Source organism: Quercus lobata, chromosome 1 (genome assembly GCF_001633185.2).
Source record: "Quercus lobata isolate SW786 chromosome 1, ValleyOak3.0 Primary Assembly, whole genome shotgun sequence".
Taxonomy (NCBI): domain Eukaryota; kingdom Viridiplantae; phylum Streptophyta; class Magnoliopsida; order Fagales; family Fagaceae; genus Quercus; species Quercus lobata.
In genome coordinates this window covers 15,725,415-15,750,229 of record NC_044904.1, presented here as the reverse complement: position 1 = coordinate 15,750,229, position 24,815 = coordinate 15,725,415, and the positions used below count along the sequence as shown (strand labels likewise).

General features: G+C 39.3%; 3 protein-coding genes across 4 annotated transcripts in view; all 3 read right to left on the bottom strand.

Annotated features, from left to right (window-relative positions):
* LOC115980792 (4-coumarate--CoA ligase-like 7) overlaps nucleotides 1-24,815 on the bottom strand; it is a 30,052-nt gene that overhangs the window by 402 nt on the left and 4,835 nt on the right. The window contains exons 1-5 of one of the 2 annotated variants that reach the window (XM_031103011.1): nucleotides 10,310-11,484; nucleotides 3,502-3,691; nucleotides 648-793; nucleotides 335-402; nucleotides 120-222 (exon numbers count right to left, since the gene is read on the bottom strand). In XM_031103011.1, coding sequence (XP_030958871.1) covers nucleotides 120-222; nucleotides 335-402; nucleotides 648-793; nucleotides 3,502-3,691; nucleotides 10,310-11,317 — 1,515 coding nt within the window. In that variant the 5' untranslated portion in view covers nucleotides 11,318-11,484. Of the gene's footprint in view, nucleotides 1-119; nucleotides 223-334; nucleotides 403-647; nucleotides 794-3,501; nucleotides 3,692-10,309; nucleotides 11,485-24,815 lie in introns of those variants that run through there. The other variant, XM_031103007.1, reaches the window with a different exon arrangement.
* On the bottom strand, nucleotides 3,698-23,945 carry LOC115980803 (4-coumarate--CoA ligase-like 7). Its single transcript, XM_031103015.1, has 2 exons — nucleotides 22,345-23,945; nucleotides 3,698-4,026 (listed from the first exon to the last, which is right to left on the bottom strand). The coding sequence occupies exons 1-2, from the start codon at nucleotides 23,362-23,364 to the stop codon at nucleotides 4,015-4,017; spliced, it is 1,032 nt and encodes a 343-aa protein (XP_030958875.1). The 5' UTR covers nucleotides 23,365-23,945; the 3' UTR covers nucleotides 3,698-4,014.
* LOC115991962 (4-coumarate--CoA ligase-like 7) lies at nucleotides 5,972-9,641 on the bottom strand. Its single transcript, XM_031115971.1, has 2 exons — nucleotides 8,130-9,641; nucleotides 5,972-7,001 (listed from the first exon to the last, which is right to left on the bottom strand). The coding sequence occupies exon 2, from the start codon at nucleotides 6,989-6,991 to the stop codon at nucleotides 5,972-5,974; it is 1,020 nt and encodes a 339-aa protein (XP_030971831.1). The 5' UTR covers nucleotides 6,992-7,001; nucleotides 8,130-9,641.

Below are 24,815 nucleotides of genomic sequence, written 5' to 3'. Positions count from 1 at the left end.
AGAGTAGATACATGATTTCAGATGCATGCAAACGATGTTGGCATGTCACACATTCTGCAGAAGAGCAATATCATATCATATGAAATTCAATCCTAAACTTCCTTTTCCCAGACCCTTACCTGACTAGCAATGAATTTCTTAATATCTTCTTCAGTCAGTGAACTGTTGGGTGAGCGTACAACATATGCGATTGGGACTTCACCAGCTTCAGCATCAGGAAATCTGCAGGGTGGAAATGACTCAACTTTCAATAATGTGTTTATTAAATAGGAATTGACATACATTTTTTAGTGGACTGAGTGAGTAATGCATATTTTTCATGGCTTATACTTACGGAATGACAACTGCATCCAATATCTCAGGATGAGAAACAAGCAACCCTTCAAGCTCCGCTGGTGCAACCTAAGGGAAAAAAATGGTGGAAAGTTTATCAAGCAAACCATACCAAAGAAAAAACCAGATCGTTTGACCAAAAAAATATAGTACAAACATTCTCTGTTAACAGAAAAGTCAAGTCTACACAACGTAACACAGTTTTAGGAATGGGAAACTTGTTGATAATGCTCAACCATAGTTCAATGTTTATCATGATACTGAACCAAAGGCCCCTTCCAACTATTTAAAACATTTGTGCCAAGCTAAGTTACCTGAAAACCTTTGTACTTGATAAGCTCCTTAATTCGGTCAACAACATAAAGATTCCCATCTCCATCAAAATATCCGAGATCTCCTGTGTGTACCCATCCTTTTTTATCTATAGTCAGTTTGGTGGCCTGTGGATTGTTGTAATAACCTGAAAATGAGAGCTTCAATGATAATGTTACATATTCTGAATGAATAAAGTAAGAAAATGCCTAGAACATGTTAAAGAAATGCAGATCTCACATGCAAAAGAATTGAAAAGGCTATAGCATTTGAAACTTATTAAGTTGTATCACTTCCGGTACAAAGATCAACTATATGGAAGAAACAGGCCAGACACTATCGCAGGCAACAGTTACTGATGACTTTTATGTAGCAAGCATGACTGAACATGTCGTACAGAGAAAAGTACTAATTCTCATCCTTGACATGAAAGTGGAATAGCAGCAAAGTTTATAAGGCATATCAAAATATGTTTAAAATGTATATTCCCACTGCTTAATCTCATGATTGGTAACTGATGCGGGAGATGAAAGAGAATTATTATTTAATATTATTTATGTTTGCAAGTCAATTGTATTTTTATGTTTTAGATCCTAGTAGTTTATTGAGCTTTTAGTATTTTAATTTAGAAGTAAGGTTATTTTTGTAATAAGGCAATTAGGGTTTCCTAGCCAGCAAGGGTATTTTTGTAATAAGGCAATTAGGGTTTCCTAGCCATTTAGAACTAGGGTTTAGTAATCCTTTATAAGCAACCTATTGTACTCCTTGAGGAGACAGTTGATATTTTGATGAATGAAAACAATGGCCGTTTGGTCTTTCTTTGGTCTGGTGTTGACTCCAGGTCTATCCTAGGTGCTGACTCCTAGTGGTTTCCCGCTTGGTGCTGACTCCAAGCAAGGCCTAGGTGCTGACTCCTAGGTCATATCTTTTATTTTTCCGTTCTTTCAATTTTGTTCTGGTTGTCCTGCGTCAGTAACCCTCCTAAAATGCCTTTAATATAATGATTATATCAAGTCAAAAGGTCGCCCTTCTTTCAATGACATATGATTTGGTACCCTAAGAGCAATTAGAGACGCTTAATGTCAAATATGCACCAAGAGAGAGGGTAGTTCAGAGAGAGGCATACGATCATATGGACAAGAGGCCTTATTGCTCATGGTAGGTAGCATATTAGCACTAACATTGCCTCCATATAGAGATGAGCTGAACAGCCATGATTTGGCTGCTAAAGTTGTATCTTCAATAAGCATGCGATGGGGATCAAAGTGGCAGCTTTTCAAATATAACAAGCAGGCCAGGGAACCAATGTGTATATGTTCAAATTCCCTTTGCAACCACACTTCTGGATACTCTTTATTTGACAGAGTACCCCACCTGCCATCATTTGGCATGAGACTGGACTACCTCACCCGCTTCTTTTAAATTCCAATAGCGGACTGATAAATGCAGTTACAAGTTACAACAATCCTAGAGGAAAAAAAAATCTATATATGAGACTGAATTGGTCAAAGTCTTGGAATTATTACAAAATTCTGATCAAAATAGCTAAAACAATTGCAATTCTGAATGGTAAGATAACATGTTATCCCAAGATCATCTTACTGATGACGTTGGATAAATGGTACTTATTGTGGGCTTATTGTTAGGACAATTTCATGTAAGGTTTAAAACTTCAGAAGAAGGGTTAGTGTTCAAAATAAATAATAAGGTTTTGGTAGGAAAGGGAACTATTTGATTTTGGATTACAAAAGAGATGGAAAGAAACAAAAATTGAATTTGCTCACAGGCTATGAACGGTAATATTAATCATGCATGTGAACAGTAACACGAGCAGTGTACATAAATAGTACCCATAAACAGTATCGTAAATAATGATAGAATGCCAAAGTAGAAGATAAAGGTAGGAAAGATCACACTAAGACCAACATGCCTTAAATCCAGTAACTCCCAAAATTTTCTATTAATCAAACTCTCCGTATTTCATAAATTCCCACATTTATATAGAATCCAGAACTTAATTTTTCCGAATAGCACCAGAACTCCAACTTTGACTAGTTAAAATGTGCCTAATTGAATTGATCTACAGTCCACAATAAAAATGAATAAACTAAATAAGACTTATCTATAGTTAATATTAATAACATAAAACCCAAGGGCAACATCTATAACCTACAAGCCACAACCAATAATTGCAGAATTATGACAATACCCTTGACTATAGAAGTACCAGACAAAACATAAAATAAAAAATTAGTTATCTAATTAACTACCACAAGCACTTTTTGTGGACGGTGCCTCAATGTTAGGCTTCCAAAGAAAGATGATACTTGTTCCCTAAAATGCAATGGTTGCTCCATCAACTTGTCTGATAACAAATGGCACTACCATATGAAAAATAAATTTAAATAAATTTCCAATCCATGAGAACCAACCCCCAAGGTATTGGATTGGGTTGGTTTCATGGGATTGGTGGGATAGATGCACACCCCTAACTAGGACCAAGGTATCTCAAAGATTTGCACAAGTTGTTATCATTCAGAACATATGCATAGGATTTGTCTGACATCAGAAGTACAACTTTGGTATGCTTATCAAACATGTTTCCATATTTGAATACAATAAATTGCCACATCTATGATGCTGGAAAACTAAAAATAATTTAATTAGTCAATGGTCTGACTTTCCCACATCTATATGTTGGACATCAAAAAAAAATTTAATCAGTCAATGATGAGCTACCTGGCTTTCCCTTTCAACCAAAGAGCAGAATATTCTACTATAAAGCAGCAAATATACCCATGTAAACAGGTCCAGGAATGCAAGGATCAGGACTGAAACAAATAAAAAGCACTCTACCTTGCATCATATTAGGCCCCCGAACCCATATCTCCCCTAACTGATTAGGAGGGAGAGGCTTCAATGTATCTACACTGACTATCTGGGATTCAACTCCTGGAGCAAGCATTCCGGCTGAACCAGTATTCCGAATTCCTACTCTTGGATTCTCCACGGAAACAATTCCACAAGTTTCTGTCATACCGTAGCCCTGAAAGAAAAAAGCGCTCTAAATAAAAATGGAACTTTTCCATCACCTGCTGCTCTAACAAAAATGAAAAGCATGAAGAGAAAGATATTTAAAATCAAAAGCCAAGGCAGGCAATGAATTGCCAAAAAAAACTTCCCAGAATGTCAGCAGTGCAAAAGTGTAATATCTCAATGAAGTATTCTTGAATTTTCAGTGCCTAGACTGAAGAATTCGACAAGCCACTAACTAGATATACTGCATACTAGAGCCATTTAGCCATTCCCAGCAACTCTAACTCAGTTGTCACAAAGATGGTCTCTCTGGTCAACAATCCTGAGATTCCTTCATAAGTTCAACTGTTGAAATACAACTCCAGCAGTTTTCATTAAACTATTATTCTTCTCTCTTTTTCAAATTAGGGTACAAAATAGCTAGTAAATCAATTCAAATACATGACATTTGAGAGACAGGACTAAACAGAACAAAGTTAAATATAAAAATTGACATTTCCCCCAAAACAGAAAAACAGTAGTTATTGTTACAGTTCATTCAATTTGCAATACGTATAACAAACTGCTCCTTAAAGTATAATATCTATGAGTATGTTTATTGTATTGGAGTCTAAAGCCATCTGCTAAACTATCGTTATTTGTTATTTTCTATAATTTACTGTAGGTAAACATGACCACTTAATAAATTTGTTATTCCAATCATTGTGCATTTTAGGGTCAGCAAGTACATTTTTAAAAAAGCAACAAATAGAACTTTTCAAAAACATAAGGCGTTACAGACATTCCATCAAACAACTAACACTCATAACCAATTCATAAAGCTAATTTAGAAATCCAAAACATATCATATTCAACTATTATCATTACTTTTTCTTTTTCTCTCTCAGATCCTCTCTTAAAGTAGTGCCAAACTGTTCCTATCATGTACCAGATCAATTGTGCATGGGTCATGTGTTTCTCTCAACATTCATATAAGACTTCCAGGCATGGATTGTGCGCTCCTCTCATGAATTCATATAAGATTCCTAGGCATGAATTGTGCACACGCGCATGCACACACACATACATATAGACAGAAATTTAAATTAAATATAGTGTAGTGTGTTAATATTACGCAACTCAATAACTTTTTTATTGTATTTTGAAAAATCTTCAAGATTATATCGTCTCGCTATACCCCCTACCATCCTCACAAATTTTCAAAATAATCAAATATATAAATAACTATCTTGTCTATGAAAAATTCACTTTCAATTTTTTTTTATTAATTAAAATTATACACAAAGCATGGATCATGGATGTACACATTAAATAATAAATAACAATTGGTAAACATTTAGTTTTTTTTTTTTTTTTTTTGAGAAAATAAAAAATGGGGGCCTTTATGGCTATATTACACCCTCGGGCAGGGCGCCAGATGGTCTTGGACGAGATAGCCCGATCTCGGGGGCCCGCCTATACCACTGTGTGGGAAGTTACCCCATTAAGGATGCCCACCAACGGACTCCTACGGGCAGCGGGATTCGAACCTAGGTGTGGTGCACGAAGTGAACGAACCTTTAGTTTGATTGTGCGTGTTAAGAATAATGAAAACATATGTAATCACTGGTAAGATTTTTAATACATTAATTCAATAATCATCATAGAGATTGACAACAAAGAGTTACACAAATCTATAGTTGACAAAAATGTGTCAACTCCTGATTAGTACATAATTTTTTTTTATTTAAAGTTGACACAAGGTACAAGTGGTAGTCATACTTTGCATAGAAAAAGATTTATATTTTAAACCATATATTTTAATTGGGCAAATTACAACATACCCACATGTAATTTGACCAAAATTTAAATTGTTTACCTATGGTTTGAAATTTGACACTTTACCCACTTGAGGTTTGATCAAAATTTAAGTTGTTTACCTGTAGTTCGACATCTCATGATACAAATGTTCAACAAAATTCTTTTTAATCTTTTTTTTTTTTAAGAATTTTTTTAATCTTATTTGATCTTGTATTTTTATATTTTTTGTATTTTTAGAGGAAAGAGACATAGAAGTGGTGCAAACTTACATATTTAGAACTTTTTTTTTACAGAGATGGGTTATGAAACTTTAAGTGAGCAAATCTTAAATGGGTAAAGTGTCAAATTTCAAATCACAAGTAAACAACTTAAATTTTGGTCAAACGATAGGTGTGTAAGTTATAATTTGCCTATTTTAATTTGATAAACTCTTAGATAATTTTATCAATAATATATATATATATATATATATATATAATTTGATAAACTCTTAGATAATTTTATCAATAATAAAATTCCTAATACACTCCTCCATCAAATCCTTACCCAAAGGCGCAGCACCAGACAAGATTTGCTTCAACGACGACAAGTCGTACCTCTTCACCACACTCTGTTTCGCCAGAGCCAATATGATCGGCGGCACCACCCAAAGGTGACTGACCCTATACCTCTCTACCGCCGCCAACACCTTCTCCAGCCCAAACCTCTCCATCGAAACCACCGCATTCCCAATCTGCAACTGCCCGTACATAATCAGCGACAACCCAGCCACGTGAGACATCGGCAACACGCACAGGAACACGTGGTGTCTCTCTCCGGACACCTCTTGATCCATCGTCACCATCAGCGACGTCGCGATGAAATTCCCATGACTCAAAACCACGCCTTTGCTTTTCCCCGTGGTTCCCGACGAGTATAGCAACGCGGCGGTGTCGTTTTGCTTCACGTGGTTGATGTTCAGCTCGGAATCTGATGATGATGATGATGGGTTAAGGTTTAGCAAATCGTTGAAGTGGATAACGTTCGGGTTTGAAGTAAGGTTGGTGTTTGGTCCTAAAATGACAGCTGGGAGGTTGAAACTTTTGACTTTGTCGAACAGTTTGGCAACGGTAATAACTAACTTTGGGTTCGAGTCCTTGACTTGTTTGGAGAGTTCTTGGGTTGTGTACAGAGGGTTGGTTGTTGAGGCGATTGCACCTATTACGACGATGGATAGAAAGCAGATTGGGAATTGGATTGAGTTCGGAGCGAAGATGAGGACAACATCGTTTTTGGTGACGCCTAGGCTGAGCAATCCTTGTGACACTTTCGCGATTGTGGATTTTAGTTGCGAGAAGGTTAAGGTTTCGGAGGTTTCTGCGTCTATGAGAGCAGGTTTGTTTGGGTACGAGTACGAGGATGCGTTTCTGAAGAGAAATGTGACTATGGAATGATTTGGGTCTTTTGGTAACACTAGTGGTGGTCTCATTGACCTGTATATCCCATCTCTCCCATACCCAGATTTCTCCATTTGTATTGGTATTGTACTCTATGTTGCACGGACACGGATACGGACACGGACACGACACAGACACGGACACAGGGATACGCCAATTTTTTAAAAATAAGGACACGACACGGCGGGGACACGACGGTTAAATAATTAATTAAATTTTATATTTAGGCATATTTTTAAATATTTTTAGACATAAAATACGTTTATGTCTAGAATTTAAATTAGGCAACTGATTGAGCTGATTTTTCACTTTCAATATTCATTTTAGTAAAATCACCTATAATATTTAACTTTAATAAATAAATAAATAAAACTATAGCAGGACATACAAAAACAAAAATCACTAAATTTATAATGGATTTTACTAATATGCGTCCTAAGGGTACAAAATAATAAACCAATTTTGAAAAAAGTTTATCAAAAATTGAAAAAGTTTTGACAACTATTTTAATTCTTAATAAAAAATTTTCAAAAATAGATTTGTTAACAGGACCCATTTATAATAAACATTATAATTTGAGGCAAAACAAAAGGCTGAAGGGCTGAGTAAAGAAACACAGTAACGAGATAGTGAGAGTGGGATTAAAAAAAACAAAGCGTGTTATAAGTAACCCACTAACCCATACAGTCATTCACCCAAACCAAATGGCCGAATATCTGAAAAAAAAAAAAGAAAAGAAAAAACAGAGAGAAGCTTAAAGAGGTAGGACCTGACGCTGAGAGAGAGAGAGAGATCGAAAGGGACAAACACGGCGTCGACGTTGATGGAGCTCGCCGATCGGCCCGATCTAGCTCCGGCAAGGAACAGAGGGCAACGGCAGCAGCGGGCAGAGCAGAGGGTGGGTGGGTTGAGAAGTGAGAACTTGAGATGTGGGTTTCGGGACTTCTCAGGCTTGTTGTTTCACAAAATCAATGTTATTGGTAAGTCAAAATCTGTGATTTCCTTTTTTTTTTCACCGTTGGCGTGTCGGAGCCGTGTCGGAGAAGCGAAAAAAAAAAAAAAAAAAAAAAAAAAAAAAAAAAAAAAAAAAAAAAAAAAAAAAAAAAGAGACACTCGCCGGACACCGGAATCTAGCGAGTCGTACCCGTTCCGGTGTCCGACACGTGTCCGACACCGACACGACGCCAAAAATGGCGTGTCCGTGCAACCTAGATTGTACTTAGCTCAAACAACTTGTAAAGGAAGAAAGGTTATCAAGAGGGAATTTTGGGAGTGGAATTATATATAAGTTTTGGATTTTTGGTGTGTGAGATGGTATACCATGTATCAGATGCATATTTCCTCCCCTTACGTGAAAGTAAAACTCCACTTGTGGGGTTTAACTTCATGTGAGAGGGGAGGAAACATGCCATCCATGCATGTTGCATTTTCTCGTGAGGTGGGTGGGTCAGAGCTAATCCATTAAATAAGCTAAAAATGAAAATAATGTTTAGGGAAAATTAAGCAATTATTTAAGTATTGACTTTCAATGAGTTTGGACTTCTTTTTTTGGGGGTAAAAGGAGGAATATATTAAAGAAACAGCCAAAAGAGGCTCAATAGATTTGTTTAGATACAGCCCATTAACATCAGCATTAAGAAAATCTAGAATGAAAGAGTGAATGTGGTTTCAAAGTGGAAATAAATTTAGGAATATGTGGTGGTGTAATTGAAAGAGTTTCTATCATAGGACTATTGGGGACGACGAGGCGAGCTTTGAGTTTTTCTTGCTAAGACTTGTTATTATTGGATTTTAGAGCATTCACACTAAAATTGCTAAAATGACTAAAAAACTAATTTAGCTATAGTGAACTAAAAAAATTTTGAGTTTAAGCTACAGTAAACTACATCTCTAACAGCTCATTGTAGCTGAAGGTTAAAATAGAATAATCTTATATTATTTGTGAAACACGCGTGCCTCTCTCCCCTCTCTATCTTTTCCTCTCCCTATTCCTAAAATTTTCTATCTCAACCATGTAGACACGCCTGATTTCTCTCCCCTTCACCCAACCCTCTCTCCCTTTCTCCCATGCATGACCGAACCTAGCCTCGCTCCTCTTCTCTCACTGGCTGAACCCAACTTCCCCATGGACTTCTTGGTTATAGACATCTTCGCTTGCATGTTGAGACGAGCTACAACAGCGTCGAGGCAAGATGCGAGGCGGAGATAGTTCATCTTCTCGTGCATTTTCTGGATTGCGTTCTCGGCATAGATTCGAACTCTGTCGATGTTGCCTTTCTCCATGGCTTTCTTGATCTTCAACGCTTGTATTTCTCTTCCTTCTCGCATTTCTTAGCTTGGCGTTGGAGCGATTTGGATGTGAATTTCAACTCCATGATCTGGTGCAAAAGCTTCTTTGTATTTCATGAGATCTTCTTTTGCGACGATTAAAAGAAAATCTGTGGTGGGCATTTTGAGGTTGAAGATGAAAGGGTGTATGGGAATTGTATTTTGCTGAGAATTTTTCTGGGTTTTCAAAGTAATTCTATGGGGAGGGAATTGTGGTTGGTGGCTCGCCGTGAAATATGGTTGTTTGGCTGCGCGTATGCGTGTTACGTGGTTGTGGGCAAGTGTTAGGCCGTGTTGTGGTTGTTTGTGGGTATTTTGAGGTTGTCAGATGATGTTTGTGGGTAGAAATGATTTATATTATTTGAACGTGTTACATGAGGCATATATTTAGGATTTTAGAAAATAAGTTTTTAAAAAATTATATTTACCTCTCTGAAAATTATACTTGTCCCTTCAATTTCAAATCTTAATTCCGTACTGATAAGTTATATTTTTAAGTGATTTGGTAAACAGTACTATATTTAGAAACTGAAATATAAAAAAATCAAAAACAAAATAAAAAAATAAAAAATAAAAACCAAAATTTGAAGTTTCATGAAAAAAAAACAAAATAATATTAAAAAAAAAAAAAACAATGTATATGGTTTCAAGATCGAATAGTGACTAATTTGGATTTAGCAGAGAAGAGCAAAGAAGAGAAAAAAATAAAAAGAAGTAGCATGTTACTTAGTGAGAGCCAAAAAATAAAAAAAAAAATTGCTTGTAACAGGGGTAGTCTTGTAAAACAAATTGGACCAGTTTTCCACCCATGTTTTCTCTCCATTTTAAAAAAAGAGATCGATTTTTGGTGAGGCAAAAAAAAAGAAAAGAAAAGAAAAGGAGGGAAAATGCATAAGTCCGACCAAAAATTTTCCATCCATTCCCTCCTACCAAACGACATCAAATTTTATTTTTTCTTCCATTTTCCCTCTTTTCTTCCTTATCCTCTCAATTTCACTTCCAACCAATCACAGGTTTAGTTAATTTTATCAATAAAAAAAATTAAAAAAAAAAAAAAAAAGTACCTGAGCAACGACAGCGTTTGGGATATTCCTATTACACTCCTCCATCAAATCCTTACCCAAAGGCGCAGCACCAGACCCAATGTGCTTCAACGACGACAAGTCGTACTTCTTCACCACACTCTGTTTCGCCAGAGCCAATATTATCGGCGGCACCACCCAAAGATGGCTGACCCTATACCTCTCCACCGCCGCCAACGCCTTCTCCAGCTCAAACCTCTCCATCGAAACCAACGCATTCCCAATCTGCAACTGCCCGTACATAATCACCGCCAGCCCAAACACATGAAACATCGGCAACACGCACAGGAACACGTGGTGTCTCTCTCCGGCCACCTCTTGATCCATCGTCACCATCAGCGACGCCGCGATGAAATTCCCATGACTCAAAACCACGCCTTTGCTCGTCCCCGTGGTTCCCGACGAGTACAGCAACGCAGCGGTGTCGTTTTGCTTCACGTTGTTGATGTTCAGCTCGGACTCAGATGATGATGGGTTATGGTTGAGCAAATCGTTGAAATGGATAACGTTTGGGTTTGAAGTAACGTTGGAGTTTGGTCCTAAAATGACAGCCGGGAGGTTGAAACCTTTGACTTTGTCGTACAATTCGGCAACGGTAATAACCAACTTTGGGTTCGAGTCCTTGACTTGTTTGGCGAGTTCTTGGGTTGTGTAGACAGGGTTGGTTGTTGAGGCGATGGCGCCTATTGCGACGATGGAGAAAAAGCAGATTGGGAATTGGATTGAGTTCGGAGCGAAGATGAGGACAACATCGTTTTTGGTGATGCCTAGGCTGAGCAATCCTTGTGACACTTTTGCGATTGTGGATTTTAATTGTGAGAAGGTTAAGGTTTCGGAGGTTTCCGCGTCTATGAGAGCGGGTTTGTTTGGGTACGAGGATGCGTTTCTGAAGAGAAATGTGACCATGGAAAGATTTGGGTCTTTTGGTAACACCAATGGTGGCTTCATTGACCTGTATATCCCATCTCTCCCATACCCAGATTTCTCCATTTGTATTGTACTATTTAGCTCAATAAACTTGAAAGGAAAAAAGGTTATGAAGTGGGAATTTTGGGAGTGGTATTATGTATGAGGTTTTGGGTTTTCGGTGTGAGGTGGGGGTCAGATCCAATCCATTAGATAAGCTAAAAATGAAGATAACGTTGAGGGAAAATTAAACAATTATTTAAGTATCAACTTTCAATGAGTTGTTTACCCAAGAAAAACTTTCAATGAGTTTGAACTTTTCTCTATAAGAAGACGAGGCACAAGACAAATCACGATATAGATGATGACGTGGAGATCTGTCGTGTTGAGAGTAAATGTGGCGTCGTAATTGAAACAATTACTGTCACAGGACTAATCTATACCCTAGGGGGACGACGAGGCACGCTTAGTTTTTAAACTAGTTTTTTTTTATGAATTTTTTTTTTTTTTTTAATGAACGCTTACTATAGACTAGTTATTATTGAGCATTTAGAATTAAGTTACTAAAATGACTAAAAAGCTAATTTAGTACTCAACATACTAAAAACACTCACTACATCAAAAGTGTCTAACTTAAAAAATTTTAAGTTTCAGCTACAACCTACCATTAGGAATCTAGGTTGGATTTGGGGCAAGTTTCTTTATGCCCGAACCCAACCCACCACCCTCCCCGTTAACTAAATGATTTTTTTTTAACCCCCAAACTTGCCTCGTTGAGCCCCCGTAGGCCCCGCCCTGCCATACCACTTCAAGGCCTAATCTAAAGCCCCTAATCCATGACCAAATGTTTAAAAATAAAAATCAATTTTATATTTTCCCAATTTATGATTTTCCCTTTCAAAATCACAATCACAATCACAAACACAAATCCTATCACAAACACAAAAATCACAAACACAAACACAAGGCCCAATTTGAAGACCCTGAATCTTGGCCCAATCTATATATATATATCAATATCAGTATATCACACAAATCTACAATAATTTAATTTCATATTTCTTAATTTCCCTTTCAAAATCACAAATCAAAATACAGAACTTCTAAATATTTTTCAAGATGAAATAATAAATAAATAAATAAAATGTAAAACACTCTAAAAACAAAAACAAAAAAAAAAAAACCTCATTTTTCCAATTAAGGCCAAACCAGAACCACCACAACTGCGGTGATCCATCCGCTCAAAGTGCAGTAGACCTAATATAATGTGTCTCTGTGAAACAACGCCGCTCAACCCATTCCAACAAAGACCCAAATTGTAATCATCCAACACACCCCTGAGACTCACCACAAGCTCTTAACTGTACCAATCCTCACCAAATGAAAACATCACAAAAATGGTGATTAGGGTCATTCTTCAATTGAGATTCTATTGAAAATTTTCTTTTAGAACAAAATCCAATATCATCAATATTGCAGCAACTTCTCTTCCACAAAACAAAGGAATATCCCCCATCCCCACCCAAATGGAGGAGTGAGTGGCACAGTGGGGGGAGGTAGGGAGGAGGGAGCGGTGCGGTGGAGTAAGCAACAACAAGAAGTGAGAGTGAGAGTGAGAGTGAGGGAGATGGAGGGCGGCTAAGAAAGTGATTACGGTTAGGGAAGTGAAAATAGAAAAATGAGAAAGAGCAATATTTATAAGGGTTTTTAAAAATTTTTAATATTACATATGTATACAGGTTGGGTTTAGGGCAGATATGCATAATACCTGCACCCAACCCAAACCCACCCCGTTTGCTTTATGGGTTGGGTAAAACCCGCCCCATTAAGGTTGGTTCGGGTCAGGTTGGATACCCTTGGGTTGGACAATTTTTGCCATTCCTACCTACAGTGAACTGCCATCTATAATAGCTCACTATAATTGAATGTTATAACAGAATAATCTTAGTTTATTTGTGAAACTAAGGTGCCTCTCTCCCATCTCTGTCTTCTCTTCTAACGGTTCCTAAAATTTTCTATCTCACCCACGCAAACACACCAACCTTTCTCCCTTTCACCAACCCCTCTCTCCCCTTCCCCCATGCCTAACCAAACGCAGCCTCGCCACACTTGACTAAACCCAACCTCGCCCAGCCTTCCTCCTCTTCTCTCTCTAACTGAACCCAGCTTCCCCATGGACTTGTTGATCGTTGACATCTTCGCCTGCGTGTTAAGATGAGCTACGACAGTATCGAGGCGAGAAGCGAAGCGGAGATAGTTCATCTGCTCAATGCATTTCTGGATTGCATTCTCGGCGCAAATTCGAGCTCTGTCAATGCTGCCTTTCTCCATGGCTTTCTTGATCTTCAACTTCTTCGATTTCTCTTTCTTCTTGCATTTCTTAGTTTGGCATTGGAGTGATTTGGATCGATGTGAACTTCAACTCCATGATATGGTTCAAAAGCTTCTTTGTTTTTCATGAGATTTTCTTTTGTGTCGATTAAAAGAAAATTTGTAGTGCGTGTTTTGAGGTTAAAGATGAAAGGGTGTATGGGAATTGTATTTTGCTTAGAACTTTTTTGAGTTTTCAAAGTAATTCTATGTGGAGAGAGTTGTGGTTGGTAGCTTAACATGAAAAATGGTTGTTTAGCTGTGGGTATGGTTGTTATGTGGGTGTTTTGAGTTGCGGAATGGTGTTTGTGAGTAGAAATTGTTTATATTATTTTAATGTGTTGTATATTAAAATAAAACATTTGACGTAAGATGTATTGTTAAGTAAGATGGTAAAATAGATGAAGCAGCTTTTTGAATTGCTAAAAATTAAAATTTTAGCAAACTTGTTATGAATGCTTACCTTTGGTTTTTCTTTTTCTTTTTCTTTTCTACAGTCCTATCTAGAGACGAAATATAAAAAAACAAACAAAATAGTAAATAAACAAAAACCAATATTTAAAGTTTCAAGATCCAATAGTGACTAATTTGGATTTAAAATTTGATACATCTGCTAAACTCCAACGATCATTGAGACACAGATAGAGACGTATTTTATTATACATGGACTGTATATAATAAAAAAATGTGTAGAATTTAAACAATTTTGCCTAAAATTAACCTACATCAATCATGTATAATTATTGTAAGGACACGATTCGTAACGAACCATAACAGTGTTGGGCTCGCCCGTAAAAAGACCCAAACAATATCATTTGTAGAGCGTGGGTTTGAAAGACTAGGCCTTGGTCACCAAGCGGTGGGTTTTTCGTGATATCCATATATGGTTAAGTTGTCTTCGCCCTTAGAGTCTTTCTCCTGGAGGCGGGCTGGGAGGCTCTGGTTTTTAGCCATTTTTCCCAGCCCCTTTCTCTAGATTCCCATCTTTCCCTTTTATACTCGCATGTGTTCCTTATCCTTCGTCCACGTGTAAGATCGACTTTTCCTAGACTGATACTTGTCCCATCAGCCCATACCCAAAGTGGTTGGGGGTGGTTGTAAAAGCTGAAGAGTATGGCTCTATCAGGTACAGAGTATTGAATGGCAGTAAGGGCAGCTTTCCCTGGTCGTTGTACTTTCCAGTGTATCCTTCTCTATTGACCTAGATATTTTAGATTCTCTTCCAAGTTGGTCCTATATCGTTTTTGCCCTTCCTTTTGGTGGGACCTCGGACATGCCGAGGACTGAATCGTCCTCGGCTGTATCCCAAGGCTATTTCGTACTTGTATTGCTGAGCCTAGGCCATAACCTTCCTCGGCTTGGGCTTTTGGACCCCAACGAATAAATGAGCCTGATCCACGAATTATTGGGCCCCACAATTATGTAGATGTACAAGTCTGCTATTACGTTGATATTATTCATTTTGTATTTAGTCGTTTATTCTTTATTTATGTATCTCGAGAATAAAGAAAGAGAATAGATGGTACTTGTTGTATGTGAAAAAAGGAGAAACAATTTTAAAAATCACGAAAATTTGATATTTTAATGAAATGTAATGTAAAATAGATAATCTGATAGGGGGTGTTTTGAAAAATAAAAATGTAAAATAGAAAAAGTAGATTTTTATACTAAAATAGACAAAAAAATTTGCACCCTGATATGAATGCTCCTAGACAATAAAGAAGCATGAAGGGCTACAAAAAGAAAAAATGGGCGTCATCAAGTGAAGACTAATTATAAGACCTGAGCTATTATGATTTATGAAGCTAGATTGTTAAAGAGTCCTGGTCTTGCCGATGCCGAGAACCCCCAGAGATTTCTAAAGCCTTGATTAAATGTAATTTAAAAAAAAAATCAACAAATAGAACTGTAAGGACTAAAATCGGATTGGTCCCAAAACCGGATTGGGCTCAAACCCCAATGACCCAAACAATAAATTTGTAGAGTGTGGATAGAAGAACTAGATCTATCTCAGAATAAAAACGATTAGATTTAACGATTCAAGACGATTCGACACAAGTAAGATTAGAAAATCTATCCTCAGAATCAATTAAGAGTTTGTATCATATGGTTTTGTTGAATAATCAAATTATACAAGAGTTATAGTCCTTCTCCTTGATTTTTTCCTCTCCCCCTTTCTCAGTACATCTTTCCATGTTATATACTACAACCTTGGTGTCATCCTTACCACACACGTGTAGGTTAGATTCGGGAGACTCCTTCCTGTCCCATCCAGCACCTCCCAGAACCATCAACCAGTAGCTGTAAGGCTGCTTGATCACTGTTCAGGCATCACTTCTACATTAATGCGGCCAGAGAGTTGGTTGGGAGGCATTTAATGCGGAGATAGCAGCTTTTAAAAATATTTGTTTACCTTTCTTTTTTTTACCCCTAGTCCAATGTCCCACCCTTAGTTGTGGTGTAGCTCCGAAGTAAGTCCGTGATGATATGACACTCAAATCTTCCTCGGACACATGTTGCCGAGAAGGCTTTTTTCCTCAGATGCTTATTGAACCTATCTCATATTGTCTCTACTTCTCTCTTCATTTTGTTCTCCTTATAACCTTATTTTGACATCCTCAGATGGTCTAACGTCCTCGAATAGGGCCATAGGCCCAATTCATACTGTTTTAAAAATACTTCCTGATTAACTGACCCCACAAGAACTTTTCAAAAGCATAAGAAGTTACAGTCGTTCCATCAGACAACTAACACCCATAACCAATTCATAAAGCCAGAATAGAAATCCAAAACACATCATATTCAACTATTATCCTTGTTTTTATTTTGCTCTCTCAGTTTCTCTCTTAAAGATTCTTAGGCATGGTTTAAAAAAAATCACACTTCCTTACATGTTAACTCTTGATTGGTACATAAATTTTTTTATTTTTTTTTATAAAGTTGACACAAGGTACATGTGGTGGTCAAACTTTGCATAGGAAAAATTATATTTTAAACCATATATTTTAATTTAATAAACTTGTAAAGTAGTTTTGTAAGGACACGATTCGTGGCGGACCGTAACAGTGTCGGGTTCGCGCGTGAAAAGGCCCTAACAATATCATTTGTAGAGCGCGGGTTTGGAAGGCTAGGCCTTGATCGACAGGCGGTGGGTTTTTCATGGTGTTCGTACAAGTTTAAGTTTTCCTTCACCCCTGGAGTCTTTCTCCTGGAGGTGGGCTGGGAGGCTCTGATTTTTGGCCATTTTTCCCAACCCCCTCTCTATGTTCCTTATTTTTCCTTTTATACTCGCCTGCGTCCACTATCCTTCATCCACGTATAGGGTCAACCTTTCCAAGGCTGATACTTGTCCCGTCAGTCCATACCCAAAGTCGTTGGGAAGGGTTGTAAAAGCCAAAGAATACGGCTCTATCAGGTTCAGAGCATTAAATGGCAGTAACAGCAGCTTTCCCTGGATATTTTAGATCTTTCTTCCAAGTTTCAGTCCTATACCGTTTTTACCCTTCTTTCTGGGGGTACTTTGGGTTTGCCGAGGACTGAACTGCCCTCGGCGGTATCCAAAGGCTATCTTGTCGAGTTTGGGCCATAGCCCTCCTCAGCTTGGGCCTTCGGATTCTCCCCGGGTAGATGGGCCTGGCCCATAAATCATTTGGGCCCCACAATAGCCCCTCAAAACCCGGCTGTCCAACCTCTTGGTTGGAAAGGGGGGTTTTGGTGATGCCGAACCTCTTCCTACGGCCCAATCAATTTGGCCTATTAATAATGCTGGCGGCTCTTCATCTGTCCAAGAAATGCACCGGTCTATGAGACAGTTTTTTGATTTCGCGCTTGATGCGTTCTTATCGTTTGGGTATCCAAAACGCGCTTTTAATGACCACTATTTACGAGACTACTTTAATTCGGCGGTTTGTTTTGATGGGGTGGAGAAACGGAACCGGCATGTTTGTGTTGGCAGATTCCTTTGGAGATCTGAACCTATTAAATGTCTCCCGCTCTACCCTCTGTATAAGAGGGAAGGGAGGAGGTTATTGTTTTTGTAAAGAATCCCTTTTCATCCTTCTGAGATTTGAAATACTTGGCCTCCCCTAGGGTTCATTTTACCCACTGGTTTATACACTAAATCGTGATACACTTTACCATAACAACGAGTGATGCAGGAGCCAAACCCCTCCCATAAACGCCATGTTCCAATAAAGCTCATTATGGCTCGATCGGGACAGGGATGGCGAAGACTCAAAATCAACCTCACCCTTCTTTCAGTCCAAATCCGAAGCAGGGACTTGTCACGTCAAACTTTCGGCGTGACTGAGTCGAGAACACCCATCATCAGTACCAACCGCTCTCCTATGAGCATACCTAGTATGGCTCCAGTGTGTTGGGAGTCAGGATCGAGGCAGGGACTAAGTGTCTCTACTTCTTCCTCTCTTCCTTCACTGGTGCTATCCTCCGTCTCCCTTTCTTAGTCTTCCCAGCACCAGATCCATCCTGGTGCTTTCACTTCTTCCTCTTTTACTCCTTTTTCTTTTTTTTCATCTCTTCTCTCTTCTTCTCCTCCTTCTTTACTCATGTCCTCCATCTTCTTCATTCATCTCCTCCATCTTCTTCATTGATTTCTTCCTTACTATTTCCTTCTTATTCATTTTTTCCCAAAGAAGGTTCTTATCGTAATATGAGCAATATTGAGGCAGAGATTGGAGAGACTTTGAAGACGAGTTTAAAAAACGTCTGACATTTTACTTATCTGTACTACGGATGTAATTGTTGCTTAGGCAGTTCACATTTTGTATAGGCTCGTTTGAGCCCTTCTTTGTACGTTGTAATAATTTTTCGTATTAATAAAAATTGTTGTTATTTTATTTCGCATGTTTTGTCTCTATGCCTTTTTTTTTTAAATTTACAAACGCTGCTCGGCACCATAATATAGCATCTAAATCAATGACGACTAAGACCAAAATACTTGATAATAAAAAGATGTCGCCATAACTTTAATAGAAATGCTTGGCACAATAAGGCCGACCAGTGAAAAGTAATACTTACCCCATGCTAGCCGAGGAGAAAAACGAAGGTTTGATGCCGTGTGAGGAATAACCATTTGAAGATATATCACCCACCAAATGAACAGCCTTCTTATACGACTAAATGCTGGGGCGTTCCACCACCTTCCTTACACCTTTATTGGCCTTAACCTTTTATGGTGTTTAAGCCGTGGATGAAGTGACCTGACATTTTTATCAAGTAACCCATCTTACGAAATTCAAACCTTTTCTTATCCAAGTATTTGGTTTCCCCATTGGCTTGGGTCCGAGGACCATACAAGGTCTTGGTTCTGTCCAAAACTTGTAATAATTATAATTTTTTGTACTTGGTTTCCCTATAGGCTTGGGTCCAAGGACCATGCAAGGTCTTGGTTTTGTCCAAAACTTGTAATTTTTTATGTACTTGGTTCCCCATAGGCTTGAGTCCGAGGACCATGCAAGGCCTTGGTTCTGTCCCTGGGCTCCTATGCTGAACGGGCCTGGGCCGCGAATTTACTGGGCCCGCAAATTAAGAGGTATTTCCGTAGTCTTTGATCACGCGGTACTTTTTGGCGTCCCAGTGTTCGAGGTGCGCCTTTTCGAGACTCCTTTAACCTCAGGGTTGCAGACGACATTGGAAATCGAGGCAGAGACGTTTTGTCTGTAGCGTTCCTTGGGACGCTGCGTGAATTAAATGCCACCGGTTTACTTCTGGGTATAAATGGGATAGGGGATCACTTCACTTGCACATGAACTCTCCTGTTCCCTTCAGAACCATATTTCTTCCATATCCGCGATCTCTCTTTCTAGTGCCACTACCTTAAAGCAAGATGTTTGAGGCGTGGATGGGGATGAAAGGTCTCCGCACGCTTCAGAGGCACCGAATCCTTAAGGTGATATGGTATGGACAAGGATGGCACAGATTCAAGCCAGTCCTCCGTCTTGACAGGAGGAAGATGGTATTCCTCCTTCTTTTAGTCAAAATCCGAAGCAGGTTCTGGTTATGACAGATTTTTGGTATGTCAGAAGAAGGAATTTCCGCCATCAGCGCCGTCTGCCTTGTAGCAGGCAAATTTTTGCGGGGGCTCCCCAACTTCCGGCTCCCTGCACCTTTTCTGTAGATGGTGTTAGCCTGAGGTCAGGTTTCCTGCACCTTTTCTTCATCGGTGCAGGCCCCAAGTTGGGTTCTTTGGCTGCCTGAGTTATGGGCATGTAGAAGCGTCGAGGAATAGTTTCCTTAGACGACATCTTGGAACAGTAGCCAATCTCTCATCTGCGCCTTTTCTTCTTCGGCTTTTCTTCATTCTCTTGTATTTTTCTTTACTTGCGTAGTTAGCTTTAATGTAAGCTTGCTTCAGTTTTTCGTTGTACACTGTACTGTTCCTTTGTCTTAATAAAAGATGTGTTTATTTCTTTTTACATACTTTCCTTCTCTGCAACAACTACTTGGTGCATGAATATTAAATGTAAGCTCGCCTTTAATGATACTCCAGGCGGAAAAATGCCTTAACACAGAGTCCTACTGGTTTAAACTCACAAATATTATCAAGTATAACAAGGTTAATCCTCAATAAATTAAACTCTTGGAACTAACCGAGATAATCGCTGAGTGCTGCGCGATGCATGCTAGACCAATGTCCGAGAACGATAAACTCTAAATAATTCGTCCGAGAGGGTAGCCGAGTAGCGAGAGACTTTGATTGTGCTTTTGGGTAATATATTACACCGTACCGCATCAACTCCTTTGGTACTGGGGATCCGAGGGTAGACCGGGGAATCCGTGCAATCGAGGGATTAACCCATCTGTTAACGAAGAGTTTTCTTCCCATGGATTTTGAGGTTTATGTGCCATGGATTTTGAGGTTTATGTGCCATAGTTTTTTTTTTAAAATAGTTGGTTCCTCATCCAAGTAGTTGGTTTCCCCATAGGCTTGAGTCCAAGGACCATGCAATGCCCTGGTTCTGTCCAAAACTTAGTTTTCCTCATCCAGGTAGTTGGTTTCCCCATAGGCTTGAGTCCGAGGACTATGCAATGCCTTGGTTCTGTCCAAAACCTAGTTCTGTCCCTAGTTTTCCTCATCCAGGTAGTTGGTTTCCCCATAGGCTTGAGTCCGAGGACCATGCAATGCCTTGGTTCTGTCCAAAACCTAGTTTTCCTCATCCTAGTTGGTTTCCCCATAGGCTTGAGTAGGTTGAGTTCCATGCAATCCAAAACCTAGTTTTCCTCATCCAGTAGTTGGTTTCCCCAGGCTTGAGTCCTATGCAATGCCTTGGTTCTGTCCAAAACCTAGTTTTCCTCATCCAGGTAGTTGGTTTCCCCATAGGCTTGAGTCCGTGGACCATGCAATGCTCCTCATCCAGGTAGTTGGTTTCCCCATAGGCTTGAATCCGAGGACTATGCAATGCCTTGGTTCTGTCCAAAACCTAGTTTTCCTCATCCAGGTAGTTGGTTTCCCCATAAGCTTGAGTCCGAGGACGATGCAATGCCTTAGTTCTGTCCAAAACCTAGTTTTCCTTATCCAGGAAGTTGGTTTCCCCATAGACTTGAGTCCGTGGACCATGCAATGCCTTGGTTCTGTCCAAAACCTAGTTTTCCTCATCCAGGTAGTTGGTTTCCCCGTAGGCTTGAGTCCGTGAACCATACAATGCCTTGGTTCTGTCCAAAACCTAGTTTTCCTCATCCAGGTAGTTGGTTTCCCCATAGGCTTGAGTCCGTGGACCATACAATGCCTTGGTTCTGTCCAAAACCTAGTTTTCTCTTTGTGTGGGATCTTGGCTTTAGGGGAGTTAGCTCCTCAACCAAGCCCCTAGAGTTTATCCATACGATTAACGCTATCAAGTGCCTAGTTTGCTCTTTACGGGGGACATTGGCTTTAAGGGAGTTAGCTCCTCAGCCAAGCCCCTAGTCAAGAAACGTAGCCCCTAGCAGAACTTTATACTAGAACTCTATAACCAACAGTTAGAAATAACGAAGAAACTCTATCGACCCACATCCTATACCAACACACAAGCCTTCCCCACAGACGGCGCCAATTGTAAGGACACAATTCGTGGCGGACCGTAACAGTGTCGGGTTCGCGCGTGAAAATGCCCTAACAATATCATTTGTAGAGCGTGGGTTTGGAAGGTTAGGCCTTGATCGACAAGCGGTGGGTTTTTCATGGTGTTCGTACAAGTTTAAGTTTTCCTTCACCCCTGGAGTCTTTTTCCTGGAGGTGAGCTGGGAGGCTCTGGTTTTTGGCCATTTTTCCCAACCCCCTCTCTAGGTTCCTTATTTTTCCTTTTATACTCGCCTGCGTCCACTATCCTTCATCCACGTATAGGGTTAACCTTTCCAAGGCTGATACTTGTCCCGTCAGTCCATACCCAAAGTCGTTGGGAAGGGTTGTAAAAGCCAAAGAATACGGCTCTGTCAGGTTCAGAGCATTAAATGGCAGTAACAGCAGCTTTCCCTGGATATTTTAGATCTTTCTTCCAAGTTTCAGTCCTATACTGTTTTTACCCTTCTTTCTGGGGGTACTTTGGGTCTGCCGAGGACTGAACTGCCCTCAGCGGTATCCAAAGGCTATCTTGTCGAGTTTGGGCCATAGCTCTCCTCGGCTTGGGCCTTCGGATTCTCCCCGGGTAGATGGGCCTGGCCCATAAATCATTTGGGCCCCACAAGTTTAAAATAGAAGTTTATCAATAAAAAAAATAATGTGTGGTTTATAACAAGTTGTAAAGTACCTGCATAACGACAGCGTTTGGGACATTCCTATTGCACTCCTCCATCAAATCCTTGCCCAATGGCGCAGCAGCAGACCCAATATGCTTCACCGACGACAAGTCGTACTTCTTCACCACACTCTGTTTCGCCAGAGCCAATATTATCGGCGGCACCACCCAAAAATGGCTGATCCTGTACCTGTCCACCGCCGCCAACACCTTCTCCAGCTCAAACCTCTCCATCGAAACCAGCGTACTCCCAGCCTGCAGCTGCGCGTACAGAATCACCGCCAGCCCAAACACATGAAACATCAGCAACACGTACAGGTACACGTTGTGTCTCTCCCTGGCCACCTCTTGATCCATCGTCACCATCTGCGACGCCGCGATGAAATTCCCATGGCTCAAAATCACGCCTTTGCTCGTCCCCGTGGTTCCCGACGAGTACAGCAACGCGGCGGTGTCGTTTTGCTTAACATTGTTAATGTTCAGCTCGGAATCTGATGATGATGGGTTAATGTTTAGCAAATCGTTGTAATGGATAACTTTTGGGTTTGAATTAAGGTTGCTGTTGGTGTTGGAGTTTGGTCCTAAAATGACAGCTGGCAGGTTGAAACCTTTGACTTTGTCCAACAATTCAGAAACTGTAATAACTAACTTTGGGTTCAAGTCCTTGACCTGTTTGGCGAGCTCTTGGGTTGTGTAGAGAGGGTTGGTTGTTGAGGCGATTGCACCTATTGCGACGATGGAGAGAAAGCAGATTGGGTATCGGATCGAGTTCAGAGCGAAGAGGAGGACAACGTCGTTTTTGGTGATGCCTAGGCTGAGCAATCCTTGTGACACTACTGCGATTGTGGATTTTAATTGTGAGAAAGTTATGGTTTCGGAGGTTTCCGCATCTATGAGAGCAGGTTTGTTTGGGTACGAGGATGCGTTTCTGAAGAGAAATGTGACCATTGAATGATTTGGGCCTTTTGGTAACACTAATGGTGGTCTCATTGACCTGTATATCCCATCTCTCCCATACCCAGATTTCTCCATTTGTATTGTACTATTTAGCTCAATAAACTTGGAAGGAAAAAAGGTTATGAAGTGGGAATTTTGGGAGTGGTATTATATATAAGTTTTTGGGTTTTCGGTGTGAGGTGGGGGTCAGATCTATTCCATTAAATAAGCTAAAAATGAAGATAACATTGAGGGAAAATGTTACAAGCATCCTCAGATAACCACGTTGCAGAGAATGAAGACTTGCATGGCCACGATGCTAAGGAAGAAGACTTGCATAGCCACGTTGACAAGAAGATTTCCATAGCCAGCCACGTTGCTAAAGAGAAATATATGACGTTTCCTGATATCACTTCTTGTTTAAATTGGTTTGGTTTTAATTGTTTAGGATCGGTGGTTTAGATTGGTATTGTTTAGATTGGGTTGTTTAGATTAGTTTGATTTCAAGTTCCAATAAGCTAAGCATTATCTTAGCAAGGGTTTCAAATAAAGGATGAGCTATAATAGCTATCCAATATAGGTTGGTAGTAAGTTTATCATTATCTTGTAATGTGTATTTATATTTAGAAGTATGAAATAGAATGGTAGATCAGTTTATTTCAATTAAATTCTAAAGGTGGCCCAGTTTCTCTCGAAGAAAACCACTTAAAGCGCACTCAACCACTTTCTAATATCTATTTCATCAAAATAGGTAAGAGAGGAAGAGGTAGAGGATGTGAAATCCAAGTTGAACATAACAAAAAATTAAACAATTATTTAAGTGTCAACTTTCAATGATTTGTTTACCAAAAAAAACTTTCAATGAGTTTGAACTTTTCTCTATAAGGGGAAAAGAGACACAAGACAAATGATGATAGTGATAATGACGCGGAGATCTGTCGTGTTGAAAGATCAATAAATGTGGCGTCGTAATTGAAACAATTACTGTCATAGGACTAATCTATAGCCTAGCAGGGACGACGAGGCGAGCTTAGTTTTGCTTACTATAGACTAGTTTTTTTTTATGAACTTTCTTTTTTTTGATGAACACTTACTATAGACTAGTTATTATTGAGCATTCATACTAAGTTAATAAAATGACTAAAAAGCTAATTTAATACTCAACACACTAAAAACACTCACTACATCAAAAGTGTCTAACTTAAAAAATTTTGAGTTTCAGTTACAACCTACAGTTAGGAATCTAGATTGGATTTGAAGCGAGTTTCCTTATGCTCGAACCCAACCCACCACCCACCCCGTTAACTAAATGGTTTTTTTTAACCCCCAAACCTGCCTCGTCCAGCCCCGCAGGCCCCGCCCCACCATGCCACTTTAGGGCCTAATCTAAAGCCCCTAATCCGTGGCCCAATCCATGACCAAATGTTTAAAAATAAAAATCAATTTTATATTTTCCTGATTTATGATTTTCCCTTTCAAAATCACAATCACAAACACAAATCCTATCACCAACACAAAAATCACAAACACAAACACAAGGCCCAATT

Bases quoted from the DNA above. Each gene is read 5' to 3' on its own strand.
- LOC115991962 (XM_031115971.1), bottom strand. From the start codon at position 6,991: ATGGAGAAATCTGGGTATGGGAGAGATGGGATATACAGGTCAATGAGA.
- LOC115980803 (XM_031103015.1), bottom strand. From the start codon at position 23,364: ATGGAGAAATCTGGGTATGGGAGAGATGGGATATACAGGTCAATGAGA.